Source organism: Vanessa tameamea, chromosome 2, assembly GCF_037043105.1.
Source record: "Vanessa tameamea isolate UH-Manoa-2023 chromosome 2, ilVanTame1 primary haplotype, whole genome shotgun sequence".
Lineage (NCBI taxonomy): Eukaryota > Metazoa > Arthropoda > Insecta > Lepidoptera > Nymphalidae > Vanessa > Vanessa tameamea.
Window position 1 is genome coordinate 868,974 of NC_087310.1, and position 27,355 is coordinate 896,328.

General features: G+C 32.1%; 5 protein-coding genes across 6 annotated transcripts in view; 1 reads left to right on the forward strand and 4 right to left on the reverse strand.

Moving 5' to 3' along the window:
• Obsc (Obscurin) overlaps positions 1 to 27,355 on the reverse strand; it is a 415,125-nt gene that overhangs the window by 189,540 nt on the left and 198,230 nt on the right. The gene's annotated exons all lie outside the window — the stretch shown is intronic.
• LOC113398247 (dnaJ protein homolog 1) lies at positions 6,657 to 8,967 on the reverse strand. The gene is made up of 3 exons (XM_026636889.2): positions 8,816 to 8,967; positions 7,813 to 8,651; positions 6,657 to 7,592 (listed from the first exon to the last, which is right to left on the reverse strand). Exons 2-3 carry the CDS (start codon positions 8,635 to 8,637, stop codon positions 7,359 to 7,361), a joined length of 1,059 nt encoding a protein of 352 aa, XP_026492674.1. The 5' UTR covers positions 8,638 to 8,651; positions 8,816 to 8,967; the 3' UTR covers positions 6,657 to 7,358.
• On the reverse strand, positions 11,662 to 19,637 carry LOC113398244 (cysteine-rich protein 2-binding protein). The gene is made up of 13 exons (XM_026636886.2): positions 19,347 to 19,637; positions 18,892 to 19,029; positions 18,346 to 18,494; positions 17,490 to 17,585; positions 17,153 to 17,297; positions 16,272 to 16,404; positions 15,595 to 16,010; positions 15,277 to 15,364; positions 14,744 to 14,934; positions 14,233 to 14,351; positions 13,825 to 14,003; positions 13,454 to 13,534; positions 11,662 to 11,777 (listed from the first exon to the last, which is right to left on the reverse strand). Exons 1-13 carry the CDS (start codon positions 19,556 to 19,558, stop codon positions 11,685 to 11,687), a joined length of 2,040 nt encoding a protein of 679 aa, XP_026492671.2. The 5' UTR covers positions 19,559 to 19,637; the 3' UTR covers positions 11,662 to 11,684.
• Ada2a (transcriptional Adaptor 2a) lies at positions 11,771 to 13,089 on the forward strand. The gene has a single exon (XM_026636887.2). It carries the CDS (start codon positions 11,790 to 11,792, stop codon positions 13,068 to 13,070), a length of 1,281 nt encoding a protein of 426 aa, XP_026492672.1. The 5' UTR covers positions 11,771 to 11,789; the 3' UTR covers positions 13,071 to 13,089.
• LOC113398231 (lysosomal Pro-X carboxypeptidase) lies at positions 20,271 to 27,007 on the reverse strand. The gene is made up of 8 exons (XM_026636863.2): positions 26,698 to 27,007; positions 25,266 to 25,354; positions 24,720 to 24,877; positions 23,675 to 23,876; positions 23,283 to 23,523; positions 21,463 to 21,576; positions 20,629 to 20,845; positions 20,271 to 20,494 (listed from the first exon to the last, which is right to left on the reverse strand). The coding sequence occupies exons 1-8, from the start codon at positions 27,001 to 27,003 to the stop codon at positions 20,307 to 20,309; spliced, it is 1,515 nt and encodes a 504-aa protein (XP_026492648.2). The 5' UTR covers positions 27,004 to 27,007; the 3' UTR covers positions 20,271 to 20,306.

Here is a 27,355-nt window from a genome sequence, read left to right on the forward strand (position 1 = left end):
GAGTTTAAAATAAATATTTTATATGAATATGAAAAATAATTTAATTTTTCACTTTTCATTTAGCATAAGCTAAATTTCTTTACATAAGCTTTAGTTTAAATTAAAAAAAAATGATTCTAAAATGATTTATTACTTTATTTAGATCGAAAATAACTTACAAAAAAAAATCCAGTGAAAATAATATATCTCTATATAAGAAATTAAAAATTAAAACCTTTTAAGACATCTGCATTCGTCAAATAATTAATTATTATTAAGTATTATAATTATAATGGTCTGACTGTAAATAAGTATAACATTAGATTGTGTGGCGATAACAAACTCGAAATGCAAATATCAAATGATTTCACTTCCGTCTTTAACGACGTGCGAGGTTTTATTTTGAAACTCAAGGGGACTCAAGATTTCAGTCGAACATAGAACATTTGACGACATCAATTTACGCATTTCAGTTCCCGCTCGGGAGCTTCAGCGCCGATGTAGACAATTTAAATTATGAATTAGCCCTTATTAAACACATTAGCGCCCTAGCCTAAGACATGAAAATGAATTCTTTATGATTATTTTTGTTCTATATTCTTTTCTCTATTCGCTATAAATATTCAAAAATAATACTTATTAATAAACGGTTATTTATTTTATTTTATAACTTCTACATTTTTATTTAGGTAATTATAATATTATTTAATATCTTGCTTTGTATAATAAACGCATCTGCTTTACATGGTAATTTGATTGGTTATGATTATGAATAACATAAGGAACTGATGAAAATATAATAACAATCGACATGGCACGAATTATAATGTTGTTTGTTTCCTTAATAAGTAATATATTCATTTATCTTTATATGTGTACAAATCCGGTGTGAGTGCGTTTGTACGTCTAAATGTCTTGACCAACTTTTGGTAGATATTTACTACCATGTACAAATAATTTGCTTATGCCCAGGCCTTAAGTATAAGGTAATTTTCGTAAATTCGTAGGGATCTAATTGGTTGTACAATCTTATGGCTGTTTTATTGTATATCTATTTCTTTAATGAAGAGCACGTTTTTCTACTTTTAATATCGACTATCGTCAATAGCCTTTTTTGATAAATATGTTAGTTTTTTCTTACAAATATATCACTTTCAAAAATATACATAGCAGTCAACGTGAGCACAAACGTGTGAAGGAAATTGTTAGCTCATCGGGGCCCTCTCAGGATGGGGGCCCTGGGCACGTGCCCCATGTGCCCTATGGTAAAGACGGTAATGTACGTGGATACTTCTTAGCTATAGAAATACCTTTTAGGCGGCGTTGTAGTCGACGTCGACATTTTTTTTTATGTAGATAACAATATAATATAAGTTCAACGGAAATTTTCAATATTTTTTAATTCAAATTTTTAATATTAACATATTGCCTAATTATTTTAAAAGAAATTGTAAGGGTGAATGACGTTTACCGTGTATTAAAGCGAAATGATAGATATTTTAAATAGACTAAATGGATTAGATTTTTATAAAAATATTAAAAATTATAAGAATTAAAAGTAAGTAAACACCGTTTCCATTTTCTTGCTGGTTGTTCTCGATCTCAATAGAATCAATAAACAATATATACATATATTTTATATAATATATAATAAACTATATATAGTTTACTGATTATATTTTTTATATATATTTGATCCATATACATATATATTATTAATAAACTTTTACCATGTACATATATTACATGTAGATTTAGAATAGCTGTCCGTCCCGGAGAAATACAAACCTAAAAAGAAAAAGAAACTGTTTTTATCAGACTAGGAAACTCAAAATTCTCGGCTTTTGTCTACTACGATATTCAAGTACCTATTATACACATAATTCCTCTTGTATATATAATTAATCACTCTATTTATTGATGAAAATCGCAATAAAGTCCGTTGCATAATTTAAGTAAGAAGTAATACTCGTTTTATCTGTACGAGATATATTGTATATTTATGAGATAGTATATAGCAACTAGTACATTGAGAATATTATTATATTTACCTATTCATATTGATTGATTACGCTTAGAGTAAACTCAGTAATTACGTAGAGTATATTTTGCTTAGCAATTTACAACCTTATCACTATGATAGAAAGATTAATTTTGCGTGTACGTAAATGACTGCACTGCATCCTCAGTGGTATAGGTAAGTACCATAAACAGAAGAAAATCCTAGAAAATTAAACTTACAAGGTATAGCGTGATATAGTACATTGTAAATAGTTTGAGCCACATTTTTTTATTTTTGTGTGCATCATTTATAGGCCTAAGGTCTCACCCAAACCACCAACCTTATATCTATCAGACAATGCACCCGTGAAGATACAGCGATAGAAAAAAAAAACAACCAATTTATAAACTTAAAGTCTCCTAAACGTGGCAAACACAATATCATCTCTTTAACTTTACAGTAGTGCAGACTACTTTCGCATTCCAAGTACTACACGTACAGACCAAGCATAGTCTGAATAAGTTGGGAAGACATACAATAACTAGTTATCACATTAAAGACAAAGACTTCTTAAAATAGTTAAGTTATAGTTGGTGAAATAACGCTCGCGTCTTTGCAAGTCACGTTTTGAAACACGTGACCTGAAATGAGCACGTGTATATGTTTTTTTATTAACGCTCGGATAAACCAATCATAATTTTCCCAAATTTTAGGGAATTTTAATTGTTATTTCAAAATCCAATATTAACAAAGTAAATAAAAACATTGCATTGTATTGAATAAATTAACCATTGCGTTCGTTCGTTATATTTGAATCATTTTAAACAGGTTCCTATAGCAGTAATAGTATATAACAAAATAAGGCATACATTAAAAATAACTTCGGAAAGTACCCTCTAACTCTCTAATTACCGACTACTGAAACTTATTATTTTTTATTTTATTTTAATTGTATTTTTAAGACTGATTGTTCAATCATCAAACCAACGGTGCACATTCATCAATTAAGTATAATTTACTTATGCAAAAACTGAAATATGTTATAGGTAAGTACTTCATAGACCTAGAATACTTATAAAATAAACTATATTGAGTGGGTTATTTGAAAGTCAGATTGGAAGCTAAAAATTACCAAATATTATACTATAATTGATCTAAAAGCATCGTAAAATATATAACAACAATGTGGCAACACATTAAAGAACAACATAATATTATAGAAATAATACACTTTATATCTGTTGCACAGCAGATACCGACCGGTTCGACTTGATTAAACCGCACCGCGCCGCGCGTACGAAGTTCTTTCTCGAATGAACTACGAAGAGAATTGTTCGAGTAAGTTCGGTTACTTTCGAGTAAAGTCGGTCACGTTCGGCACCCAGGCGCCATAACATAATATCGACTTACTGCATTGTCCGATTCTGCCGTTTTATTTTAAGCGTATAATAAAAACTGTAATAACAACATACAATTTTATTATACTATTTTTGTTTTTGTAGATAAAATTGTGATAAAACTGATTAATATTACGATGTATGCAAACGGATTGATTCAGTGTAATTTTAATAAATATAAACATTAAATTAAGGAATATATAAATAATGCCTTCATGCAAGCTATAATTATAGAATTACGTTACTAAATGAATTAACCTAAGTACTCGCATATTTTTTATTAGGTACTAATAATCGTTTGAAAAATCTAATCTTTATTTATGTGTGATTTATGATTGATCTCCGCTGTGACTTATCTAGCATAATAGTTAAACTAAGGAAATTTTCAAGTGTGACATTAACCAACATTAAACATGTATTCTTAATCTATGTCCTTTATGTCTACAAATTAAGTCAGGATATCCTGCCTGTGATAAGCTTCCTATTAATTTAATTCACCACTGGAATTGAGTAAGCGGGTACAGTATTTTGAGTTGATATATTTAGGCCACTATTTGCAAAATTCTTAAATATATATACTTACTAAGATATTTTAGCCACTGAGACCAGTACAAAAATGTTTAAATTAAAAAGTAAAAATTAAAAGAAGACGTCGTTACATTTTTTTAAATTGCCTTTTTGTTGATAATGCATCAATATATTATAGAAAAAAAACACTGTCATACTATTTCTGATGTATATTGGAATGAATCAGCAGGTACCTAAAGTATGAAAAGGTGTTAAAATTTTTGTATCGTGGTACTTCAGTTATCCTTGTCTATTTTTGCGAGTTATTTATAACAAGAGTTTGTTTTACTATTGTACACCTATTTAATTTAGAAAATAATGTATAACCCAAATATAAATTTAAGCCTTTTTAATTTTTTATGTGTCACTGGTTATGTGGATATTCAGCCAAACGAAATTGCTTACAGAGAATAAAAGCAATATAATCGCGGTTAAGATTTAATTTAAATGCCATCTCACCTAGAGCATACGTCCCAGACAAATTATAGTTAATAAGTGAAAGTTGGACACTCACTTCAATGTCACTACGCCTACGCTTACGCTTACTTCCGAGAAAACAATACGCATACCATACAATAAATTAGTGCTCAGAAGGGCACAATGTTCGTAATACTTCAACGAACCTTTAGAATTATCTTTGATTTACTTTCACAGATATTTTTTCTGAATAATCTTTTGTTTTGGTTTACAGGTACATTAAGTATAAAATATAACGAAAATATCAGTCAAGTTTATTATAAATTTCGGGCAGTTTCGGTTCTTATGTAGACACCAAATCTCAATTGCAAATTTTTGATTTTATTTGACTAAAAATATTTTATTGAAATTATTATTAACATACATGCCATGAGTGACAACTGCTTCACGATATACTTCCAATAGCGCATTTTTTTACAAATATTTATTTGTGTTATATTATAAAGAGATATAAAAGTAACAAGTAAGCCTACTCTCTACTCTATTCGTGATAAGATTTGGAGCTTATTCCTCTGATAAAAGATATAAATAACATATTTCCTTTAATTACTGAGTGTTGGGTATTAACACATGGAATAGATTTTTATAAGAAACGTACAGAATTTAATTGAGTTTGTTATCTCAACCATACCGTTCAATCTCATTCGTGTTTTCTCCATCCTTCGTGACATTGGCGAAATAATCTATGAAATGATATTTATCCTACATAATCATCAACGTATACAAACTGCAAGCTTTTTTTTATTATTTAGTATTTTATCGCGTAATACGCTTTATTGTTTAATATATTTTAACATGAGATTTAAATTTATTACTTGACAATGTTGACATACATGAGCACACGACTACAACATTGTATGGAGTTGATACAATTTATCCCAGAGAGGGTCGAGTGTAATGACGACAATCTTTCATAGCCAATTAATAAATCTGTTCGATGTTCATTATTATAGTCTATTCGTACAGAAGTACAAAACTCTCCTAAAAACACAGCTCATATTAATTTAGACCAATTATACCTAACAGTTTATTGTGATTTTATTACTATACAATGAAACGTATTTATCCAATTCCGTTGTAAAAATCCTTTTAGCGGCGTATTTCCCCAATATTGAAAATAACTGGAACTCCACTTGCGTCCAAAATTTGGTTGCATTGGTTGGTGCCACTGTCAATGACCTATTCTATTTTATATAAACCAAGTAATGGAGTAAAGGAATATAATAATGTATCTTGATACTACATTACATATTATTAATTACATAAGTAATTATTAACTTACAAGGAAATGCAATATGAGAATAATGCAAACGAATTTCAGGTCAACGACACTAATTACAACAAATTATGTAATTTTAATCATTTATTAACTTAAAAAAAATTATGTCACTTTTTAATAAATAAAGACAATAAAAAAAGTGGATCAAACTGAAAGTAAAATTAATCGTAAACCAAATTAAATAATTTGGTTTAAAGATTCTTGTTCAGTATTTCTAATTTTAGTGTAATTTTAATAAATAAGATATTTTATTAAAATATGTCTCAAGATAAAAAAAAGATAGAATAATCAGTTATAATCAAAATTAATTCAGTCGAACGCGGAGGCGGGCGCCGCGGATATTTTTACAAGTGACGCGAGAGCTCTTCAATGCCCGCACATGTCTGAATGCGGCTTGCAGCCACGAAAACTGTTTTTTATTCTAAATATATAAAAATATATTTAAAATCAATTTTAATGAAATATTTTTCATGGTGGTAAATATGATAGACTCCTATATATTATAGTACAATGGTTCCAAATGTGATTAAGCTTATTTTGAAAATGCAATTATGCATAAGTTAGATTTTATTAGAAATAAATAATTTTCTTTTATAAACACTTGTAAGTTAAGTGAGGTTAAAACATCTCAATAACAGCGTCAAAAATGAAATAACTAAGTGTTATCAACTATATACAATGTAACGAACCCGCCATTTCTGTGGCCGCACTCTTCCAGCTCTCGCCAAGGCCCTCTCCCCGTGCCAACTGGTGATGACGTCACCTAATTCCTTTACAGCTGTTTATACACTATACTTAATGTAGAGTGCCACTATATTATGTCCCACAGTTATTTTCAGTTTATTTGCAATAAACACATCTAAAATTATTCTAGCTTCAAACTTATTTTAAGAATGTTGTAAACATAGTGATGTGAAGATAAATTTAATAGAAATATGTGAAATCAAAAACCATAGATAATTTAAATATTTTATTATTACCATTTCAACAGTAATTATAAGTGATAAGTTTATATTTGTCAATCAAACAATGAATAGAGGATTACAGTCTTTAAAATACTATACTACATATACAACTTTTGCAATTAGGTATTTGAATTAATGTTAATTGGAAACTACAATTGTCAGTTTTATTTCAGTATGAAATATTGAACCTAAAACTTACAATCACTGCCCTATCAAAATATTTACACAACTTAAATATTTACATCTTACAAAATTAAATAATACACTCGGAATAAACTTTCACAACCATTCCACTTTTCATCCTAAAACGCATGAAAAATCTCAGACACTCAAGATTAGCTAATTCTGTTAACTATCATAAACAGACAAAATTTGTCAATAAATTAATTATCTTTTTTTCTATAATGCAGAGCATCTGACTCAAAGAATAGAATCTGTATATTAATAGTCAGAGTAATTATGCAGAGGATAGTGAGCATTTTATATGAGTGTGCTCATTACCAGAATGTAGTTTCTGCAATAACTCTCGGCTTACTCTTGTCCTCCCAATCATAAAATGAGTAAGTTTTATATTGAAAACCTAATAGGAATGTCCCATTGTAACAGTTGAGCTTTAAAGTGCAGTCCTCATGAAATTCAAATGGGCTACAATACTCCTAAGTCATTAATGAGATTTCCAAGTCTTCAATATTTTAATTTGGTAATGTATCCATGAGGATTTCTTTCACTCCTGAACTTAGACGGTCTGGGAATTTGATGTCAAATGCAACAAGCAGATCACCTTTCCTTGTAGGTTCCTTAGGGAATGGAAGTCCATAGCCAGGGAATCGTTTAACAGTGTATGGCTTCACCACTTCACCTTGAAGGTTAACAGTCAGTTTTTCTCCAGACATGGTTGGCACTTCAATTATTGTCCCACAAAGAGCCTATAGAAAAAAAAAAAAAAAATTTAGTAATATTGTTAACAATACTGATATGTTAGTATTATGCAAACAACAATTGTTTAATAATTTATAGTAATGTGCTGACTCAGAGTTCATTAAATGCAGATTGATATTATGTGAATCAACAAACTTATTGATATCCCAATGGGAATCCCATAGGAATAGAGGATTGAATAACAATAAATTAATCTGGGATTCTTACCTGTTTGAGTGAAACTTTGGCTGTATATCTGATGTCACTGCCTTCTCGCTTGAACAATGGATTAGGTTTGTCTCTAATGTAAAACACTATATCAGCTGGGATCTTGTTTCTCCCTTGGTCACCCTCTTTCTGGAACGTTATTTTTGTACCGGCTTTCCAACCAGGTTTTACATGGATGGTCAACACCTTGTCTTCTTTTTTCGATGTACCATCTGGTTGGATGACACGACGAGATATCTTCATTTTCTTTACGCAACCACGGGAAATATCCTCAAGCGACACGTATAAATCATGTTCTATTGGCGGATCCTGAGTCTTCTCTTTTCTGTTAGGAGACCCGTGGAAATTGAAACTGTGACTTCTGAAGGCGCCACCGGGGCCACCTGGTCTTGCTTGTCCTAGACCCATGTTGGCGAACGGGTCCATGTCAACATCCATGTCGCGGTCGAAAAACATCGTCGTGCCACCTGTGCCGTTCAGATCGAAGAATGCTTGGAACGGGCTCGCTGAACCGAAGAACTGTGCAAAAGTAGCTCTCGGATCTCCATGGAACGTGTACGAAAACGACTGGCCACCTCCTGGTCCATTCTGTCCACCCATTCCTCCCTTAAGTCCTTCCTCCCCGTGAGCATCATAGATTTCGCGCTTTTTCTTGTCAGACAGTACTTCGTAAGCTTCCGCTACTTCTTTAAACCTTTCCTCTGCCCCGGGGGCTTTATTTTTATCCGGATGGTATTTTAGTGCTAATTTTCTATAAGCTTTTTTGATCTCGTCATCTGTCGCTCCTTTCGAAAGACCCAATATTTTGTAATAATCCTTTCCCATTTTGATGATTTATCCTGAAACAAAGAAACGATTCCTTTTAGTTTTCGCTGACACCATTTTTGGAGTCTTATGAACCGCGCAATACTACACTATTTCCAGAAGATTTGGTTCTTGATGTTTAATTTTTCTACTATGATAAAACATTATAATGCATAAAAAACGTACCAGATATACTTACAATAGTAGGTTTAATTAGAAATCCACTAATAACTAGATGAAAGTCTTAATATATCCACTCACAACACAACTCACAAGTTCACACTATCTACTTCACAAATGAATGAAACGTAGCGCTGTCGTCGCGCCAAAATATATACATTAAAACGTCTAGAACATTCTAGGGCCTTCACTTGACGAGTAAAAGAGACACAACATGAAAATTATATGATTAGTAGACGTGTTAGAAAGAGATAAATATAATTTTAGGACTTCAATTAGAACCAAGCACCGAGTGCAGACTTGACGTCGCTTTTGTATTTAGTTAGTTTTCAATTGCAAACTACTAACTGTGACGCTATGTTTGTGTTATTATTAACCAATGACAGACGACTTTTTAAATACTAACCAATAGAAATACAGTTCAGCAAGCTTGGAAAAATCAAATAAAATGCTATGAAAATTATTGTAATAGCTAAAAACTCATTGAAAACTGCCTTATTATTTGTGACGTAGCTTTTCGTATGCAAGAAAGAGATAGAAAAAGAAATGTAGGCAATGATTGAGTCAGTGCAAAAAATATTTATATTTTGGTTTTTATATTCATGACAGTATGGTTTACTTTATTTTATTGTACACGAGTAAAAGGGTTTTTACGACTATGATCGGTTGGCAAATCAAAACCATTTAAGTACTCATACAATACAATTTTAATGTGAAATATATATTAGAATACAATGTTAATATTTTTTATACTTTTAAATTATTCCTAAATTACATCGAATGTATTAAATTTTATGTTTTAAAACAATACAAGGTATGGTGTTGAGATTATATGAGCATCAAACACGTGAGAGATAAAACAGAATGTGGGTCAAGAAACAAAACAGCAGTTCACGTGTACGCGTTTAATATTCATCAAGTAATGCCAAATTTAATTTTGTATTTATGATTTATTTGTTAATCATATACATTTTGACATTTTATACCATAAATATTAGGTATACACACAAAATAGGTATACTATATCAGTTAAAGAAAGTAAGTAAACGCGTCCAGAATAGTCTAGAAATTTCTGTATGTTTCTATGTCGCGTGTAACTTTGAAGCGCTAAGCGGTAATGTTAAAACACAGTACACATTTTATACACATTTAATAAACTAATAGCGATAAATTTTACACTAAAAATAAATAGTAAAGCAACTTCATTTCATACGTATTATGCTTCGAAACAATAGCTAGGAAAATTGGTTTAATTTTTCGTTGTTCCTATTCTTTATTATTGAGAAGTTATTTTGACAAATTATGAATACACGTTATTTCTAATTTTTTAGTTTTTTTTTTCAGGGATGTGTAAAGGGAGTTTTGTCCAAATCGTCTTATAATGTATGATGTCACCAAACGGCAAACATGTAATAGCTACACCTTACAGCAGGCTAATGTATTGTAGTTTGACCGTACCTATACTTTTTTTTGTTTAATATTAATTAATGATTTATTTATTTACATTAACAATCGTCATCCGAGTTGTAATTGTAATATAAACGATGCATGCAGGGTTTAATAACAGGTTGACATTTTAATGTGATTATATTATAGGTACCAATTACCAATGTATCGTAAACAGAAATCGAATCTTGGAACGTGACGTAAGGGTTTGTTCGTTGACTTCCCCACCACGGGAGGTCATCGGTTATCATGTTTGCACTATATTTAGGCAGAAAGTCCTATTCATAAACACTTAAGAAAAAACTATATTTCTTCTTTTATTATTTTTTCTTAAATGCAGAATCATGTTAATAGAAGAGTAAGATTTGTTTTTTTTTTTCGGATTCACTCTGTAATTGCGAGTCTTATTAATATTGAACTTTTTTATTGTGTGTTTATTTTTATTAAAGGCAGGCGCCTCACTAATCTAGTAGCTATAAGGCTAGTTTGTAACTAATATGAGCCTATAAAAAATTGAGAATACTCCGCACCTACCCAGCAGTATTCGCAACAGTGACACTACTGTATCAGGAATCCTAATAAAGCGATCTAAAGAGATAGCCCGATCCGTATTCGGATCTGTCGGAAAATAAAGGAATACGAAAATGAGACGCAGGAAGACTCTTTATTATATCTTGTTTCTAGAGATATATGTAGTTTGTTATATTATATATTCAGTATCAAAAGTCGAGCCTACTTTATTGCACATAGGTCTACTCTAGATCTTCATAATGTACACAAATGTAATGTATATAAATGTTGACAAGTTTTCAATTTTTGTTTTATTAAAATAAATTAAGATAACCGTAGTTTTAATAATTGTTATTTATTAATTTTTAAATTCCTTAAAAAGTATACAACGTAGGTATTAGAATTTTAATTTATTTTTTGGTTAAAGGTACGGTATATTTCCTGTTTTTATTTTTTTTAATAAAGATAAGTATAGCACAAATTATTTATTTTTATGAGGTTTTTTTTTTATGTTATAGGTGGCAAACGAGCAGGAGGCTCATCTGATGGAAAGTGACTAGTGAGTTCATCCCGAAAGTTACTAACATATTCAACAATTAATTAATCTAAATATTATCACATTATATATTTATAATGTATTTATAAGCATATGTTTTTACTTTTTGTGTCAATCTGTAAAGTTTTACGTTAGCTTCTGTATCTTTATTAAAAGATACTTTTGACAAGTTTACATTGACATTTGACATTGTCATGATTGACATTTGACAATGCATGAAGGAAACAACATTAAAAACTAAGTATGAATTAAAATACCGAGTTTAGTATCGTGTACTTTTTAATGATCTGTATAAAGTTAGGAAAGTATTGTAAATATAAAACTGACATTAATGGTCTCAATGAAAGAACAAATAATCAGAAAACAGTTCATTTAATCATCGAACTAATCTCAAGAACAGCGCATGCCGACAGCCTTTATAATCGATGTCGTAGTATTTCTCGTAGAAATCCTGTATCAGCTCTTCAACCTGTGAAAGATAATGGCTAATGATATATTGCAAGTAAAATGTGATATTTGTGCGGAAATCGCCCATGAACCTTTCATTGAATGTTGTGAATGTGAAACAAATTTATGTAGCTCTTGTTTCGCGTCAGGGAAAGAGAAGGGCAGTCATAAAAATGACCATAAATATGCGGTAAGGAGAAATGACTTCCCGCTTTTTGAAAATTGTAATTGGTCCGCAAAAGAGGAATGTAAGTTGCTATCGGCACTCTCGACGTACGGTTACGGTAATTGGGAGGAAATATCGAAAAGTGTACACACGCGATCGAAACTCGAATGTCAAGAGCATTACAAGAAATATTATATTGAAAAAGTTCAATATACTGAATTGAAACTAATACCAGAAACAGAACAGTCTTTATTTTTGAAGCCTTTAACACCATATTTATTCAACACAGAACTGAGTACAAATCCGCCTAGAAATAATCAATCAGATCAACTCTTAGCAGGCTACAATGCATATAGATCCGAATTTGAGCTGAGCTATGATCACAATGCAGAAAACATATTTAACATAGAGGATGGTTATTCTGATGATGACGATGATTGTATGGATGCTTTAAAAGTTAGCTTAGTGAGTGCACTGAACACAAGACTGAAAGAGAGGCAACGGCGATACAAAGTGATTCAAAATCATGGCCTCATCATGCCCAATAAACTCTTATCTTGGCTAAAAAGGTTTGATAGTACATTATCGAGACCAAAATCTGAACGTCTCCTACCATTTATGCAATTCATGACAGGCATGCAGTTTGATGCATTCATGGAATCTCTTAATTTAGAAGAAGATTTAATAAATAGGATTGTGCGACTATGTGAATATCGTAGAAATGGCATGAGAACTTTATACTCTGCAAGATTGTATATGCAGTTAAAGAAAAACAATGATATGGCTTATAAGGAACAGAGATATGCTACATCTATAATGATGAAGAAATTTGACAGCCAGTCGCCAGTCAAGCATAAGTTTTATTTTGGAAATACCATCGGCAAGAGGTATAGAAAAGCATCATTGCCATTAGACATCATTGATCTACCGGGTTTTCATCTATTATCAGAAAGTGAAAAGAGTTTGTGTTCCAACATAAGATTAATACCTAGAAATTACTTAGAAATTAAAAAGATACTTATTACTGAAAATAATAAGCTGGGCTTTTTGCGCTTGTTAGATGCAAGAAGAATTGTTAAAATCGATGTAAATAAAACAAGGAAGATATACGACTATCTTCTGTCTGAAGGATTTGTATCAAAGCCTTGAAATAAATATTTTATAGTAACATATCGTTTTTTTTTTTTAATGTAATTGTAGTAAAATTATTGCACTTTTATATTATTTAAACATATAGTTAAACTTTTACTGGGCTAATTGACTGTGCATTTTTTTGGGGACAATGCTTTGTGACTAATTTTTATCTATTTAATATTTCACAAAAAGTACTGAATAGAGTTTGATAAAACTCTTTGGATACCTAATGACTGATATGTGGAAAAAAGTTGTAAATAGAAAGCATTCTCAGAATTAGGCCTTAAATCTAAATAAGTAAATATTTTGTTTGATTGAATTTGAAGTAAGGATTTTCCTTCTTTTCAGGAGAAAATTTGAATTGAAAATACTTTTACTTTCGTGTATAAAATACTTACTTTGAAACCAAACTTTTGATACAAAAATATGGCTGGATTGGTAGGTGATACATGTAGAGTTACATCCTTATCTGTGCAGGTCTGAAAAAATATCAATATTAATAGAACAGTAGCTCATAATATACACAATAGATTTAGACAGAGTTTTTGCTTCGTGTACATTATTTTGTAATCATACAAACAACATGTACTGCTGTAAAAAAAACCTAACAGAGATACTAAATTAAATAATCCTGATAAAAATAAAGTGCAAACAATTCTCAAAATTTGGTTCCAGCTTCTTTTATTATATTAGCTTGATAATTTTAGGCTAGATAAGGAACTATTGGGGCAAAGGGTTAACATACCGGCGACGCCTGCCTGTGTGTTACCTGCAGCAGATGGTACAGCATGAAGGCGGCGAGTCCCTTGCGCCTCCACTCCGGCCTCGTCAGCACGAAGGACACGTAGGCCTGCCCGCCGGCGTCCGGCACCAGGAAGGCGCAGCCCACCACCAGCCGACCGAACGTCACCACGCAGCTGAACTCTGGATACTGCAGCGCCTCCGTCACTGGCCACCGATACAATACGTTAACGACTATCGTTAAATTGATCAGTATAAGTGTTAATTTTTTCCTCAGTTTGCATTATTTCAAATAGTGTTTAAAGTATACATAAAAAAATATTCAATTTTATTGTTGTTTGTTGAGACATGAACGTACCATAGATGTGAAAAATGTATTATATAGTTTCGAGTAAATAATAACTCATCGATAATTCGGATATCAGCGTGTACTCACAGTCGATGCCGGGCCAGAAGAACTGCGCACACAGACTGTTGACGGCCGCTATGTGCTGCGGACGCACATACGAGAAGTCGATGGTGGGGCGAGGGGGAGGCTCGTAGTCTTGAATATGTCTGCGAGAGTCGATTTGGTATCAGATCCCATCGGAGTTGTCTCTCAACAAGATCATGAAATAAGTGAGGCACGACTGATGTAGTATAACGCTGGGGAAACCTTTGTGTGAACCCAGCTGGGAGATATCATCAGGAATTCATGAGCAAAATAAATACTTTTTTTCACTGTCTTTGATTAGGAGAACGAAAATTTCAGATCCCTGTTTGGTCGGGCATGATCGTATACGGAATGATTTTTATTTGTCTCTGTGCATGTCTATTAGAGGAGGTGCACATTTAAATAAAAAAATATATACATCCAGAAAACAGACCAATTAATTTGATCAATATTTCATAAAAAGTTAGTTCAAATTAGCTATATCTGAAATGAAACAATTCTCGGTTCGAATTACCTATGAGTTCTCCTTAAAAGCTCGTCTCTAAGCTTCAACCAAGTCGGCATTGTAGTCGCGTCCCTTCGAATATATGGTTTTAGAATGGTCCCAGAGTGGGGGGACCGGAAGGCCGTCGGCTCGATGTGCGACAGCAATAGCGTACCGTAGTTGGTGCTGGAGATCGTTCCGGAGAGATTGTCTATTAGATACTAAACAAAGGCATATTTTTAAATAATTTAAATAAACACGACCGGGCAGAGATTTCTTATTCTAGAAAATAAGGCCTTGAGTCCGTTAATTTTTTATATTTTGTTTTGTTTTTTTCAAAAAAGACGTGACTAAAATTTTTGAAGTTGCATTTTTAACTTAATTTGAAAAAAGGTAAAAAACGTGATAACTCAAAAATAGTTCACTTTTGCATCACGCATATGGGGGTCAAATCTATTTCGTGATAGCATTATTTATTTGGTAGCACGTTGCAATGGGCAACTTAAAATTTTAAGACGAACTGAATTAAAAACTATGTGTAAATTTAAATTGAATTTTCTTACCGATCGTTGGAACCTGTCCAGAACACGTTCAGCGTTCATTACCACCCTCGGGTCCTCTGTGACGTAGCCGCCCAGCAGCTTCACCGTCCTAGAGGGAACAGTGTACTCTTAATAAGATGGATACTCTGTATACTCATCACCTTATTGTAAACCGACCATATGTTACATATGCAGTAGTACGTATGTACATAAACACGTTTGTACAATAAAGCAGCGCAACCGCTTAGAAGCGCTATCTTACAGATAAGCACAGAGTAATAAAAATATAAAAGATGGCCGGCAATTTAGTGGCAAAATTATTTAATTTTGGATACTTACTTATCCAAATCAAACATCGGCAAATGGTGATGTCGTTTCAGTCTCCGTAGCGCTAATTTAGCCTTCAGCCTGTACAGATCGGCTTTTTTATTCGAGTCCTTCACTTTGGGTATGAGATTTTCCACCGTCTTCAATAGTTGGACCTCTTCGTATTCCGTCATTCTGACCAAGTCTTTCTTTTTATCCTCTGGTTCTCTCTCTATCCACGGCACGTCTGTGGAATTGGGAAGCGAGGAAAACAGGGAGTACGCCCTGAAGACGGGTTTTTCTTCGACCTTTTTCGTTTTCGCTTCACTTTTCTTAGCTTCGCGGCATTTTTCGTCGTCAGATTGGAACTCTGTGTGGTTGAGTGAGCTGTGCGAGTCCGAGTCGTAGTGAAGTGAGGGTTTGTTCGAGTGTAAGCTGGACGTATCGCTCTGTAAACAAGTTTAATGCAGTTACGTTTGCTGACTAGCTTCAAAAATTCGTACGTACACGGTTCGTGATTCTTTATTTGATTTGTGCGCCACACAGAACTCCCTAAAAATGGGGATTAAGTTATATTAAGACGGAACGTAAAGTTTATTGCTCTAAGAATGGTGGTGGGCACATTTGTGTGGGCCCTAATTATTGGTTTTTGAACGGCTAGGTTATCAATAACTATGCAGTGGACGATTATAAAATAAAGCGGTACTCACACGCGCTACTTGGCTGGTGGGGGTGAACTGAAACCCTCTGAAGATGCTTTCAACATCTGTAAAGTTGTCTTTTGCGGTAACGAAGGTCATGTTCTGATTTTCTCTATCCATGGCATCGTCAAGGTAATCCTTCCTGTATTAAAAAAAAAACTTACAAATAAAGTAAATATAATAGAGGCAAGATGTTTTATTAAAGTAAATTGTATTTTTCAAGTGCTTTATGACAGCGCTACATCTGGATATTACGTAAACGATTGTGATATTTGGCTAGACGTTCCCTCAGCATTAATTATTCCCAATAATTTGTTTTTTTTTTAAAACTTCTACTTCAGAGCAAAGCGTAATCACGTTTGTTTCCGTGATTCCCTCGCTACAATGCTAAAAAATAAACAATTTTCTTTGAAGTACTCGTGAAACTCGAAATGAGATACGGTCTTTCGGAAAAATAAAATGTAGTAACCATCCTTACTTGGTTTTTACGCTTTAACACTTAACTGCATCATTAACCTAAACATATCCCCCTTCAACTCATATGCGGCCCAACATGTACGGCCTGTAAATTTCCCACGGCTGGGCTAAGGCTTCCTATACTTTGAGGAGAAGGTTTGGAGCAATTTCAACACGCTGCTCCAATGAGGTTTGGTGGATTCACATGTGGCACAATTTCGTTGAAATTAGACACATGCAGGTTTCCTCACGATGTTTTCCTTCACCGCCGAGCACGAGATGAATTATATATGTACAACACAAACTATGCACGTGAAAATTCAGCTTGGGTTTGAACCCGCAATCATCGGTTAAGATGTACGTGTTCTAACCACTAGACCATGTGGACCAAGCCACGTAATAATTGTCTCTAATTGTAGTGATAAACTACTCACCTCATGTCAGAATCAAATGGCTCACTGAAAGAGGAAGTTGACACTCCACTGTGCTCATCTGTGTCCAAGCGACGTTTCTTGGGTGGCCCTTCGTCAGTTTTCCCCAGTGGACGATCAGGTTTATGATTAAGATAATCTTGGTAACCTAAAAATTAATTAAATATTAATTTTATAAAATGAATACAATTAAAAATATTGCGATTCTTGTATAATTTTTTGTTTTCGAGTTTCCCGAAATTGATAATTTAAACTTTAAAAGTATTATAGTAAATTTTGATTGTAGGCTTAAATAATTTTGTATATAAAAGTGTAAACAATCAATACACAAAGCAGTTACCCATTTCTGTCACTTTAGCGATAAATATAGTTTTATCCAAGGACATATGATTTCGCGTGCGGCCACCTTTTGGTCTGTCACGGGCCAGCTCTTGTACTAAAAATATTGAAATATGCGAAAAAGTTATTGAAAATAATAAATAAGACATATTATGTTACAAGGTATCGAGAGGTATAGTCCATAATGCTAATGTATTAAGACAGTTGAGTCTGTGCGCCCCAGAGGGGCCAGCGGTGCCCAACGGACGAACCGAGTCGCTCGAGGAGGCGCCACTGGCGCGCACGCTACGTACCCTCAACAACATTCATTACAACAATAACTGAGATTTACGATGGCAAAATGTTCAGAAATATTAATCTTAACTAAATATTGCTGGCCTGCGCTCATTTACATAATTATGCTTATTTGTAATTCATCTTGTGCTTTGTGGTGAAGAATACCTTGGGAAATTGTATGAAAACTGACATAATTAAATTTAAGTATATGCGAGTGGTGTATATACATATGTGTAAATCGCCAATTCACTACCAGCTGAGGTGTTATGCTGCTCATGATTGAAGTTACACTGGCTCACATCACACAATATTTCAGCTTCCAAGGTTGGGGGAATTGATGATATAGATTTGATTTGTTTGCCAAATATAATAATGTAATTGATCATGCGAGTTGCAAACACATTCATGTCGATTGACATTAGGGTTTTACTACCCTTTAAATAATATATTTTTTAACAAGACATGTACCTGAATTCTGCTAGTAAAATGAAAATTTTCATAAGGAAAAAGGAAAAACTACTGAGGTCAGAAATTGTACTGATAATTTTGAATAAAACAGTTGCAAACCAAATTATATTTACATATGTGTGCAGCAACAGCTGGGGAGAAATAGTGCTGCAATTGCCACCACCCCGACTCCCCAAGTGCAATAGATCCCGACCGGAAGAATAGATTGCTGTGTACTGAGAGTACACCAGCTATTGTTCCAACCCAGTTTTTCTTTTGTTTACTGAAATTAAATCCAACAAATTTAAGACTATTAAATATGAGTACTACTGTATTTAAATGCCTCATAAAATGTTTATATATACAAAGATTTTTCTTCAGTTATTCATATTTTTTTTCATATTGGTTTTGTTTTTCAGTTTTAAGTCAAGCTTTTTCTTTTATTACATAATTCTTTATATCATATAAATTATATTAAGACCTAGTTCTTGTATTATCTTATAGATTATTATGATAGTTATAATAATCAAAGCCATTTGGTTTGTATTTTACAAAAGTTATCTGGAAGAGATCACTATTGAAGCTATAAGACCACCTTTTATACACACTTATGGAACATTTATCTCTGTTTGTTGTTATATATTTTTGGTGCATTAAACATTTTTTATTTGTGAACTTACAATTGGTCTCCAAAAAGTTGCACCCAGTATCTATCAACAAAAGAACATATATGGGTTTTATAATGAAAGAAGCCATGATTACTGATGCCTTGCATCTGAATGCTGAGATGGTTTAATGTCAACAGAAGCACATTAACCCTGGAATAGAAAGAAAATATTGCAGTTAGTATAGTATTTTTTATCAATACAAGTATATATATATATTTTTTTTATTTATGTAATTTCATTAGATTTAAACTATTAGATTGTAAACAGATTAGAGTTTGTATGTATTTATTACTTTTACAACAAACTAAATTTTTTTATAAGTTGTATAATTTTGTTTGCAGCAGTATCAAAATTCTATGTTTAAACAGGATTTAAATATTATAAATTGAAAAACCGGTAACTATCTATCAAATGTACTTTAATAAATCACTATTAAAGTACTATGAAATCCATAATATATGACTTACCAAGTGAATCTATTACGCCAAAACTGTTCTTCAGAATCCGTAGAACAATCTGCACACGTAAAATCAAAGAATACATCGCAAACGAAATCGCCAGGAGTACCTTGTCTTCGTAAACAACTTAAGTGCACAAAACATATACAGGTGTCACAAATTAGTCCTGGGCGATCCTGTTTATTCTCAGGCTCATTGCAGTACTTGCACGTTGTACTCATTTTATCTTATATTTCATAAATGTAATAATAAATTATCCCAATATTTGTTATATTTTGATAAACATAACCTGAAAAATTTTAAATAACACAAATGTATCAATGTCAGTGTCAAAAAATTAAGTAAAATGTTGCCAAATAAATATTAGATAAGAGAATCGTAAGTGAGTACTTATTTCCGATAATAATGGAACTGCATTTTGCAGGGATATAGCGCATCTTGGTTATATAATATGAAAACCAAGCGCGTGAGAGGTAAATAGTGCAAGCGGCAACGTTTTAAAACTAAATTCTATACTTAGCTTTATTGTAATATTATTATTTTATTTAAATCTTTTTATAAGTTAAATAACCAAGTTATAGTGAGCCGCAATTCTTAATCTCTTTAATACGTATAGCTACGAAAGTTTCAAACGGATTCTGCTATTTAGCCTGCTTCACTTCTGATGATAAAACAAATTTAAAAGTAATTAATAAATTGACTTCACTTTTATTTAAATAACTTGAATAATCGTTGAGTTCTTTGGTCTATAAATATTGACAGTATTTTATATGACTTAATAATATCGCAGAAGATACAAAGAAAATTAATACCTATAAATATTTAATTTTATTTCGTAGAATGGGTACATTGTATAAATATTGATAATTTCATAATTCTTAAGATTTTTTTATCTTTGTCTCTTATTTTTATACCAAGAAGTAAAAAAACAAATAAATGTATAAATCTTTATTGATATCTTAACATATATCACTGTTTTGCCGACTGTTCTTCGCGGAATTGTCTTATCCACTTGTCTATATTTTGTCTATGGATGTTTCTTGCCATCTTTACAGACGCAGGGTCATAAGGACTAGAAGGCATCAGGTCGAGGTGATGAGCAGCGTCTATTATAACGACAGCAGTCACTGAACTGCTGATGCTATTGAGAATTCCACCTAAAAGAAACATTTTATAGTGTAGGTATAGCAAATATTAAATAATTTAAATATAATTTCTGACATTTTTTTACAGACTACGACAATCACAAAAATGGTATCAAGGAATATCAATTATGATGAACTGTTAATACCTCCAGCCCAAGGATCTAACAATCCGTTACTGAAGACAATATTGGAAGCAGCTTGAAGTTTCGCTCCACCGTATTCCACCCGGGCACCCTGCGGCCGAGGATACACGTTGTACTTCTTGTAACAATCCTCGGCGTATTTTGTGAAGTCCCAGGGCTTAGGTTCGAACATATCGTACGTACCAGTTGTACACATTGGCATCACCATTTCTGTGCAGGCCTGCGAATGTTCATCTTATTATTTATTGATTCTTTATTTTCTTAAAGACTTTTGCAAAAGGTGATTAGAAAACCTTTTTTAATCACCACCACCTTCTAAATTTAAATATCTAGTTAATTTCATACAAGTTCTAGGTGATTAGTGAACTATAGAATTCATACAGATTCAAGGTAAAAAAGTTATGGTAAAGGTTGACCATGCAGGGCAATTCCAAAAACTCTTACTTTTTATAATAAATGGTATATATTTGAAATTATTTCAACATATAACTAACTCATAAGTCATAAACATGATAATACCATTGTTTTCGCATAACGTAAAAAACATTTAATAATAATCATAATTTGAATACTTATCTTATTATTTAATTTATAAAGGAAAAACGTATTGTTAATAGTTATTTCCACAAAAAAAGGGGAACAGAACTGCTATTCTTCACTACAGATTATTTAATGATCTAGTTGAGGAGTACAGTATTTCACCCATGATTCGAAGTGAATCATACAAACCTATTTTGTACTATTAGTCTGTTCTCTCCATCTCTTTATTTTGAACAAAGATTATTATATATTTGGGAATAAAAATAACTAACTTTACCTAATCAAAAAGTTCGATACCTGATAATCCCAACCGCTCGCTTGAAGATTGCCGTAATTGTCTCCGTCCCTATAATCCACACAACTCGTCTTGCCCGTGTAATTTGCGAACGTTTTCAAAACTTCTCCAATACCCTAAAAAAAAGTAATAATAAATTTAGTAAAAAAAAGGTTATCTTTAATTCATGTAAATAGTAAAAGATATTATAGAAAATTGTTTTGTCAATTACAACGACAAACCTAGCCCACGGGAGAATACCAGCTAAGGTATCCGGAATCACATTAAAGTCAATTGATAAGATCACAAGAAAGAAAAGACAATTGACTGAAACGGACTTGACTTGAATTGGAAAACAAGAAGATTGTAATCTTGAAATTTTAATTGTGGTGCTGTCTAGAAATGTAAAGCATACACATCAAACAACCAATTCGCAATAAAAGAAAAAATACGCCGAAGCATACAAAACTTATCTAGAAAAGTTGTCTAGGAAGACTAAATAAAAAGTTTAAAAACAATTTCTTATTTCATTGTATAAAAAAAAATATAACAGTCAACCTTAATACATTTAAGTTTCGTCGAGATATACACTAATAACGATTGATAGTGATGTTCTTTTATATGATATTTTTCAACAAAGACTAGCCATTTGCACAGGAGAGCACAAGCAGGCTCTCCATCACTTTCTTCGACGGGACAACAATTTAAGACGGGAGCAGAATTGGTACCAAATGAAAAATAATTGAGCCGAGTTGGCCCAGTGGTTAGTTACGCGTGCATCTTAACCGATGATTTCAGGTTCAAACCCAGGGAGGCACCACTAAATTTTCATGTGCTTAATTTGTGTTTATAATTCATCTCGTGCTCGGCGGTGAAGGAAAACATCGTGAGGAAACCTGCATGTGTCTAATTTCAACGAAATTGTGCCACATGTGTATTCCACCAATCCGCATTGGAGCAGCGCGGTGGAATATGCTCCAAACCTTCTCCTCAAAGGGAGAGGAGGCCTTAGGAATTTACAGGCTGTAATTGTATGTATGTATGTAAAAAATAATTTTGGCGCAACTTGTGATATTAACCATAGAAATAGGTCTGTAGCATTAGAGACAGTACAGTGTGCAAACTTAAATTGTTAATTACTAATTAATTACAAAAAATATACAATCGCCTAATAGATTAGATAAGAGTGACCGAATGGAGGAAGATTCCCTATATAAAAACATATAAGTTTAACATTTATGGGCCACGGGGCGCCACATTTTGCAGACAGTTATGTTTAACAATACAATAAAATGTTAGAAAAACAAAAGAAATTGATATTAAAAACCAATCGCATTATAGCTTGTGACCGTTGCAAGCTCATATCAGGATCCGGTCTAAATTAATTATGATAATAATAAAAATAATTCTATGACCTTCAATAGTCCAACAAACATATATTCATTTATATTGTTTACTATTTGACTTATTGCTATTAGTATTGTTATGTTAGTCGTGAGATACAACCGTAATAAAAATCATTTACTTATATTATATGTATATCAGATCGTCAAATAATTGGTACAGTACTGTGATTTAAATAATGTCATTATTATCACTCTGCGAACGAAGTTCAATTTGAAGAGTTGAATCTGAACAAAAAGTTTTAAAACATTTTAAAAAGGATGTCGCGAAAACCTTAAGGCCAATTTCAGCAACATATGGTGTCCAAGTATAGGAGCTGTCCTTTAAAACACCTAGATTTTTATTACGTTTCTGTCATTCATTAAATCGGTTAGGTAAACTTTGTTAATGTAAAACAATTTCTAACAATATAAATTATATTTTTAACTTCTGTATTTACCTCAAGTAGTTTTTTTTCTTTTAATGTTTCGTTCAAATACTGGCACATGACTCTAACGGGCTGCGCTGGTAATGGCAATAGGAAGTCAGATTCGAATGGATAATTGACCATCGCCAAGGTCTCGTACATTGACTGAAGATAATCTACAAGTGCCTGAACATCTGAAGAGTTCTTGATAGGGTTACAGAGATGCCATTCATTACGTAACCATTCGCTGTTGTTTTGTACTTTTACGAAATTCCTAAAATAAAAAAAAAACTTTATTAATGTATTTTTTAAATAATTAATATTTTTGTAAAAAATCAAGATCACTGACCATGAACCTTAGTACTAACGTAAATACTACGTCAGGGAAAACCTTCCAAAATGTTAAACAATTGTCATATTATTACCTCAAAGTACTCCAAGAATTTTTGATATTGGTAACACAATTCTGATTAGCAATCTTAAAGCTTGAAGTCACAATTCTGTCGAATACTTCGCAAGGCACCATGCCGGGATACATATGAATGGGAGCGGAGGCAGCGATGGCTCCATTCACTAAATGCGGGTACTTTATACGGAAGTAAGCCGCTAACATTCCTCCATATGAACCTGGAAAAGAAAGATTTTGGAGAGATCAAGTGCAGAGCCAATATCTTTGTATGCTTTTCAAGACATGGTAACTTCTTGAAACAAAACCTTTTTATTGGCTCGATTAGGATCAGACCTCAGGATCTCGAGACATTTAAGCTGCTTTACAAATGAGGCTTCTGTTGATTGCGTTGGATTGAGGTCGAAATTGGAAATCGCCGCTATTGTTGCCAATTTCCAATTGATTTCCTCAAATATACGCTTATCAAAAGACAAGAAATTTTATAAAGAAAAATTGGTATTGATAAAATGTTTGTTTTTAAGTACTGAATAACGTTATAGAATAGAGTTTTATTTCAAAACGTTATCAATGTTGTTTTCAAAGAATGACATTTCTCCATAGGAAAATAATCCTTATTACAAACAACTTTTAAATGATATAGGTACGTATATGATACAACGCGATTGTAATTACAAGGTTTAAAGAATGCCACCGTTGCTGAATTTGATCGATGTTGGTATATAAATTGTTTTTGCAGTAAATTTTACCAATTAACTATATCTTAGTAGCTTTTATCACTTTATTTCATTCTTTAAAGTATTACTGTAGGATTTAGACAGTTGTTAAAAAAGGTAATTTAAATAGCGTGGTCGAATTCAGCCATCATTTTTTTTGTGACGTAATTCAACATATTTATTTAACGATTTTTCGAATAATTGAAGTTATATTCCTTTCCTTTTATAGTAAATATATCCGTGACAAGAAGTAGATTTATAACATTATATACCTAAGACATAATTGTACATGTAACTAACATAAGCAGAAAGAGAAGAAGAGAAGAGTATAGAATTATTCTAGCGTACCTCCAAAAACAATGACAGGGTATCGCGGTTCTACCTTGTCACCCTGCAGGTAGTTGATAAGGTCAGCGTAGTCGGCCAATGCCTGCGCAGCCGTCAAATAGCCAATGTTTTCGTTTTCTAAGGACTTGTTGCCAAAGGGCAATGATTGACCATAGTACCTAATGTAAAATTAATGAGGATTAGTTATTAAAGTAATTGATATTTATTAACGTAGGTAGTAATTGCATACAATATAAATACGTGAAGTCCTTATTACTAACTTATTATGATGATTACTTATGATTTATTCTTATATAGGACATATGATAGATAGATAGATAGGATTCGTGCATAGTTCGCACTTACAAGTTCGCACTTACAAGACATAACATTCTTATTTATATATTGTAAATACAATTAGAATATAATCTCGCGAATTTGTAAACTTTGATTCAACAATAAAACGTACAAAAATTCGATAGTTCTTAATTTTTCTAAAAGGTTAGGTTAGAGTTTATATATACAAGAACACAAACATAAATACGAAATGTAATATGAAAAAGTTACCTATGTTCTGCGAAGACTAACTTCGCTTTGTAATCAGACGCAATTTCCCACATGAAACCTGTGTGTTGAGCGAAGGCTTCGATCTGACCCTGGCGGAAAAACATTGTTGTTGAAATATTTATTGTTAAAATCAGTACATCGAGTATTTTTAATTGGAATCTTTTTATTACTAGTATATTTATAAAATATGAATTTGCCTCTTCGATCCATGTCCATCCATGGTCAAGAATTATCGAAAATACATTGTTATGACGGTTATTATCGGTATTATATTCAAACCACCGACCAATCCTTGTAAACCTAGTCCGTAGTTCTTAACGACTTCCCAAGAACCATGTAACATTAAATTTAGAAAATTGAATATAAATCTACGAGATGCATTTGATTTTCTTAATAATACTGTAACTTTCGTTGTGAACGGTACGGGAGCCAGTGTAATCAGATACAAGCCATATGACAACCCCGGTCTCACGGTTGTTAGCGCACCGACCTGTTGTGGCCGTCAGACCACCAAAGACCTACCATAACGATGACCGTCTGCTAGATTTTCAAGTGTGAGAGTTCTATAATTAATAAAATTATGCTCGAACGACGTTAGTAGCAATATTGTTAAATATATATAAAAAAAATATTTACGTTACTCTTTACGCAGTTTAAGTTGTTAAAGCGTTAGAATTAAATAAATGTGATACCTAAAGTTGCAATAAACGATCAATAATCTCATCGATTTATGTGTGCATTGAGCGAGCAACGACTTTGGAGATACGACTATTTTAATTGCAAATGAGCGATTTTTAATCGATTTAATTATTCTTACAGAGGAAATCAACTGTGATCAATAATTGAATAGTAGAGTTATCTCTTCTTCTTTTATATTCTTCGATATATTTAAGACATTATACAGGACAAATAAATAACAATCTTATAAAATATATTAATAGGGCTGTGAAATTTTCGATAAAGTACAGATCCGATTGAAAAACTAAGTCGATGCTAATTTCTTGTTGGATAATTTTATATTAAGTATTACAAATTTAAATAACTTTATACAAAATTTACTACTTGAAATGATTATAATATCGGACACGATATCAATTGTATAAGTAACAAAGTCTAACCGTCTCAATTGCACAAGTAAATAACTAAATAAAATTTTTAATATGTACATTGTTATAATTTGTTTGTTTTTAATATTTGTAACAATGTTACTTTGTATGTATTTTGCCCTATTAACTGAATCCTGTTTTATCATTCTTATCAGTAAAAACTATTTATAAGCAAACTTTTTTCATAAATTAAAATAATCAACCATAGATAATGAATATAAATATATGAATAGAAATGACAGGATATAAAAAAATATATATAAGCTTTTCGAATGTTCGTTACATAAACATTATTTTAGTATATGTAATTGTAATTATATATCTACCTCGTTTCCAGTGTAGAAAAATATCGGGCCGTGTCCATCGTCCCAGTATTCACTGTTTTCTAAATATCTAATTTTAAAAGTTTCGTTTCTTTGAAAACCGAAGTGATCTAATGGAACTGTGAACCATTTCGTCTGATATTTATATTCACAACTTGCTAATCCTAAAACTGACACTAGAAATATAAATATTAACTTTGCTGACATTATGCGTCGTGCTGTCCGCACAGAGTTTGATACAATAATAACCAATAAGCGGTAGCGGGGTGATTGTGACGTCACGTGTACTGTGATCAACTCAAGTGTCATGTAATAAGAAACAAGGATTTGTTATAAAGCAACTCATCGCGTTTTTAGCAGCGTTATAAACATTGTTTAGCGGGTATTTAGTTGAACACTAATCTATTTCTTTCTGTCATTGATGATTAGACATTTAAAAAAAAAAAACTTTGAATAACTGTACACCCCTTAAACCAATTTTATAAATAAGGCCGTTAAGAAATAATAATATATAGAATATATGGCTTTGCGGGTTGTTATAACGGATCGTTTTTCAAGGGTATTGTTATATTTGTATGTACTTTGATATTTATTCATTTTCTAATTGATAACTTTAATAGTATTTTTCAACATGCTACAAAAATTTGTAATTTTATAATAT

Excerpts from the sequence above, each read along its gene's own strand:
- LOC113398244 (XM_026636886.2), bottom strand. The coding sequence starts at position 19,558 with ATGAGTACAACGTGCAAGTACTGCAATGAGCCTGAGAATAAACAGGAT. Across the intron at positions 18,495-18,891 it reads CAACTTTTTGGAGACCAATT|TAAACAAAAGAAAAACTGGG; the intron begins GTAAGTTCACAA and ends ATTTAATTTCAG. Across the intron at positions 11,778-13,453 it reads ATCAAAAGTTTGGTTTCAAA|GTTGAAGAGCTGATACAGGA; the intron begins GTAAGTATTTTA and ends TATCTTTCACAG.
- LOC113398247 (XM_026636889.2), bottom strand. The coding sequence starts at position 8,637 with ATGGGAAAGGATTATTACAAAATATTGGGTCTTTCGAAAGGAGCGACA. Across the intron at positions 7,593-7,812 it reads CCAAAGTTTCACTCAAACAG|GCTCTTTGTGGGACAATAAT; the intron begins GTAAGAATCCCA and ends TTTTTTCTATAG.
- LOC113398231 (XM_026636863.2), bottom strand. The coding sequence starts at position 27,003 with ATGACACTTGAGTTGATCACAGTACACGTGACGTCACAATCACCCCGC. Across the intron at positions 23,877-24,719 it reads CCCTGTCATTGTTTTTGGAG|GTTCATATGGAGGAATGTTA; the intron begins GTACGCTAGAAT and ends TTTCTTTTCCAG. Across the intron at positions 23,524-23,674 it reads AATTCTTGGAGTACTTTGAG|GAATTTCGTAAAAGTACAAA; the intron begins GTAATAATATGA and ends TTTTTATTTTAG.
- Ada2a (XM_026636887.2), top strand. The coding sequence starts at position 11,790 with ATGGCTAATGATATATTGCAAGTAAAATGTGATATTTGTGCGGAAATC.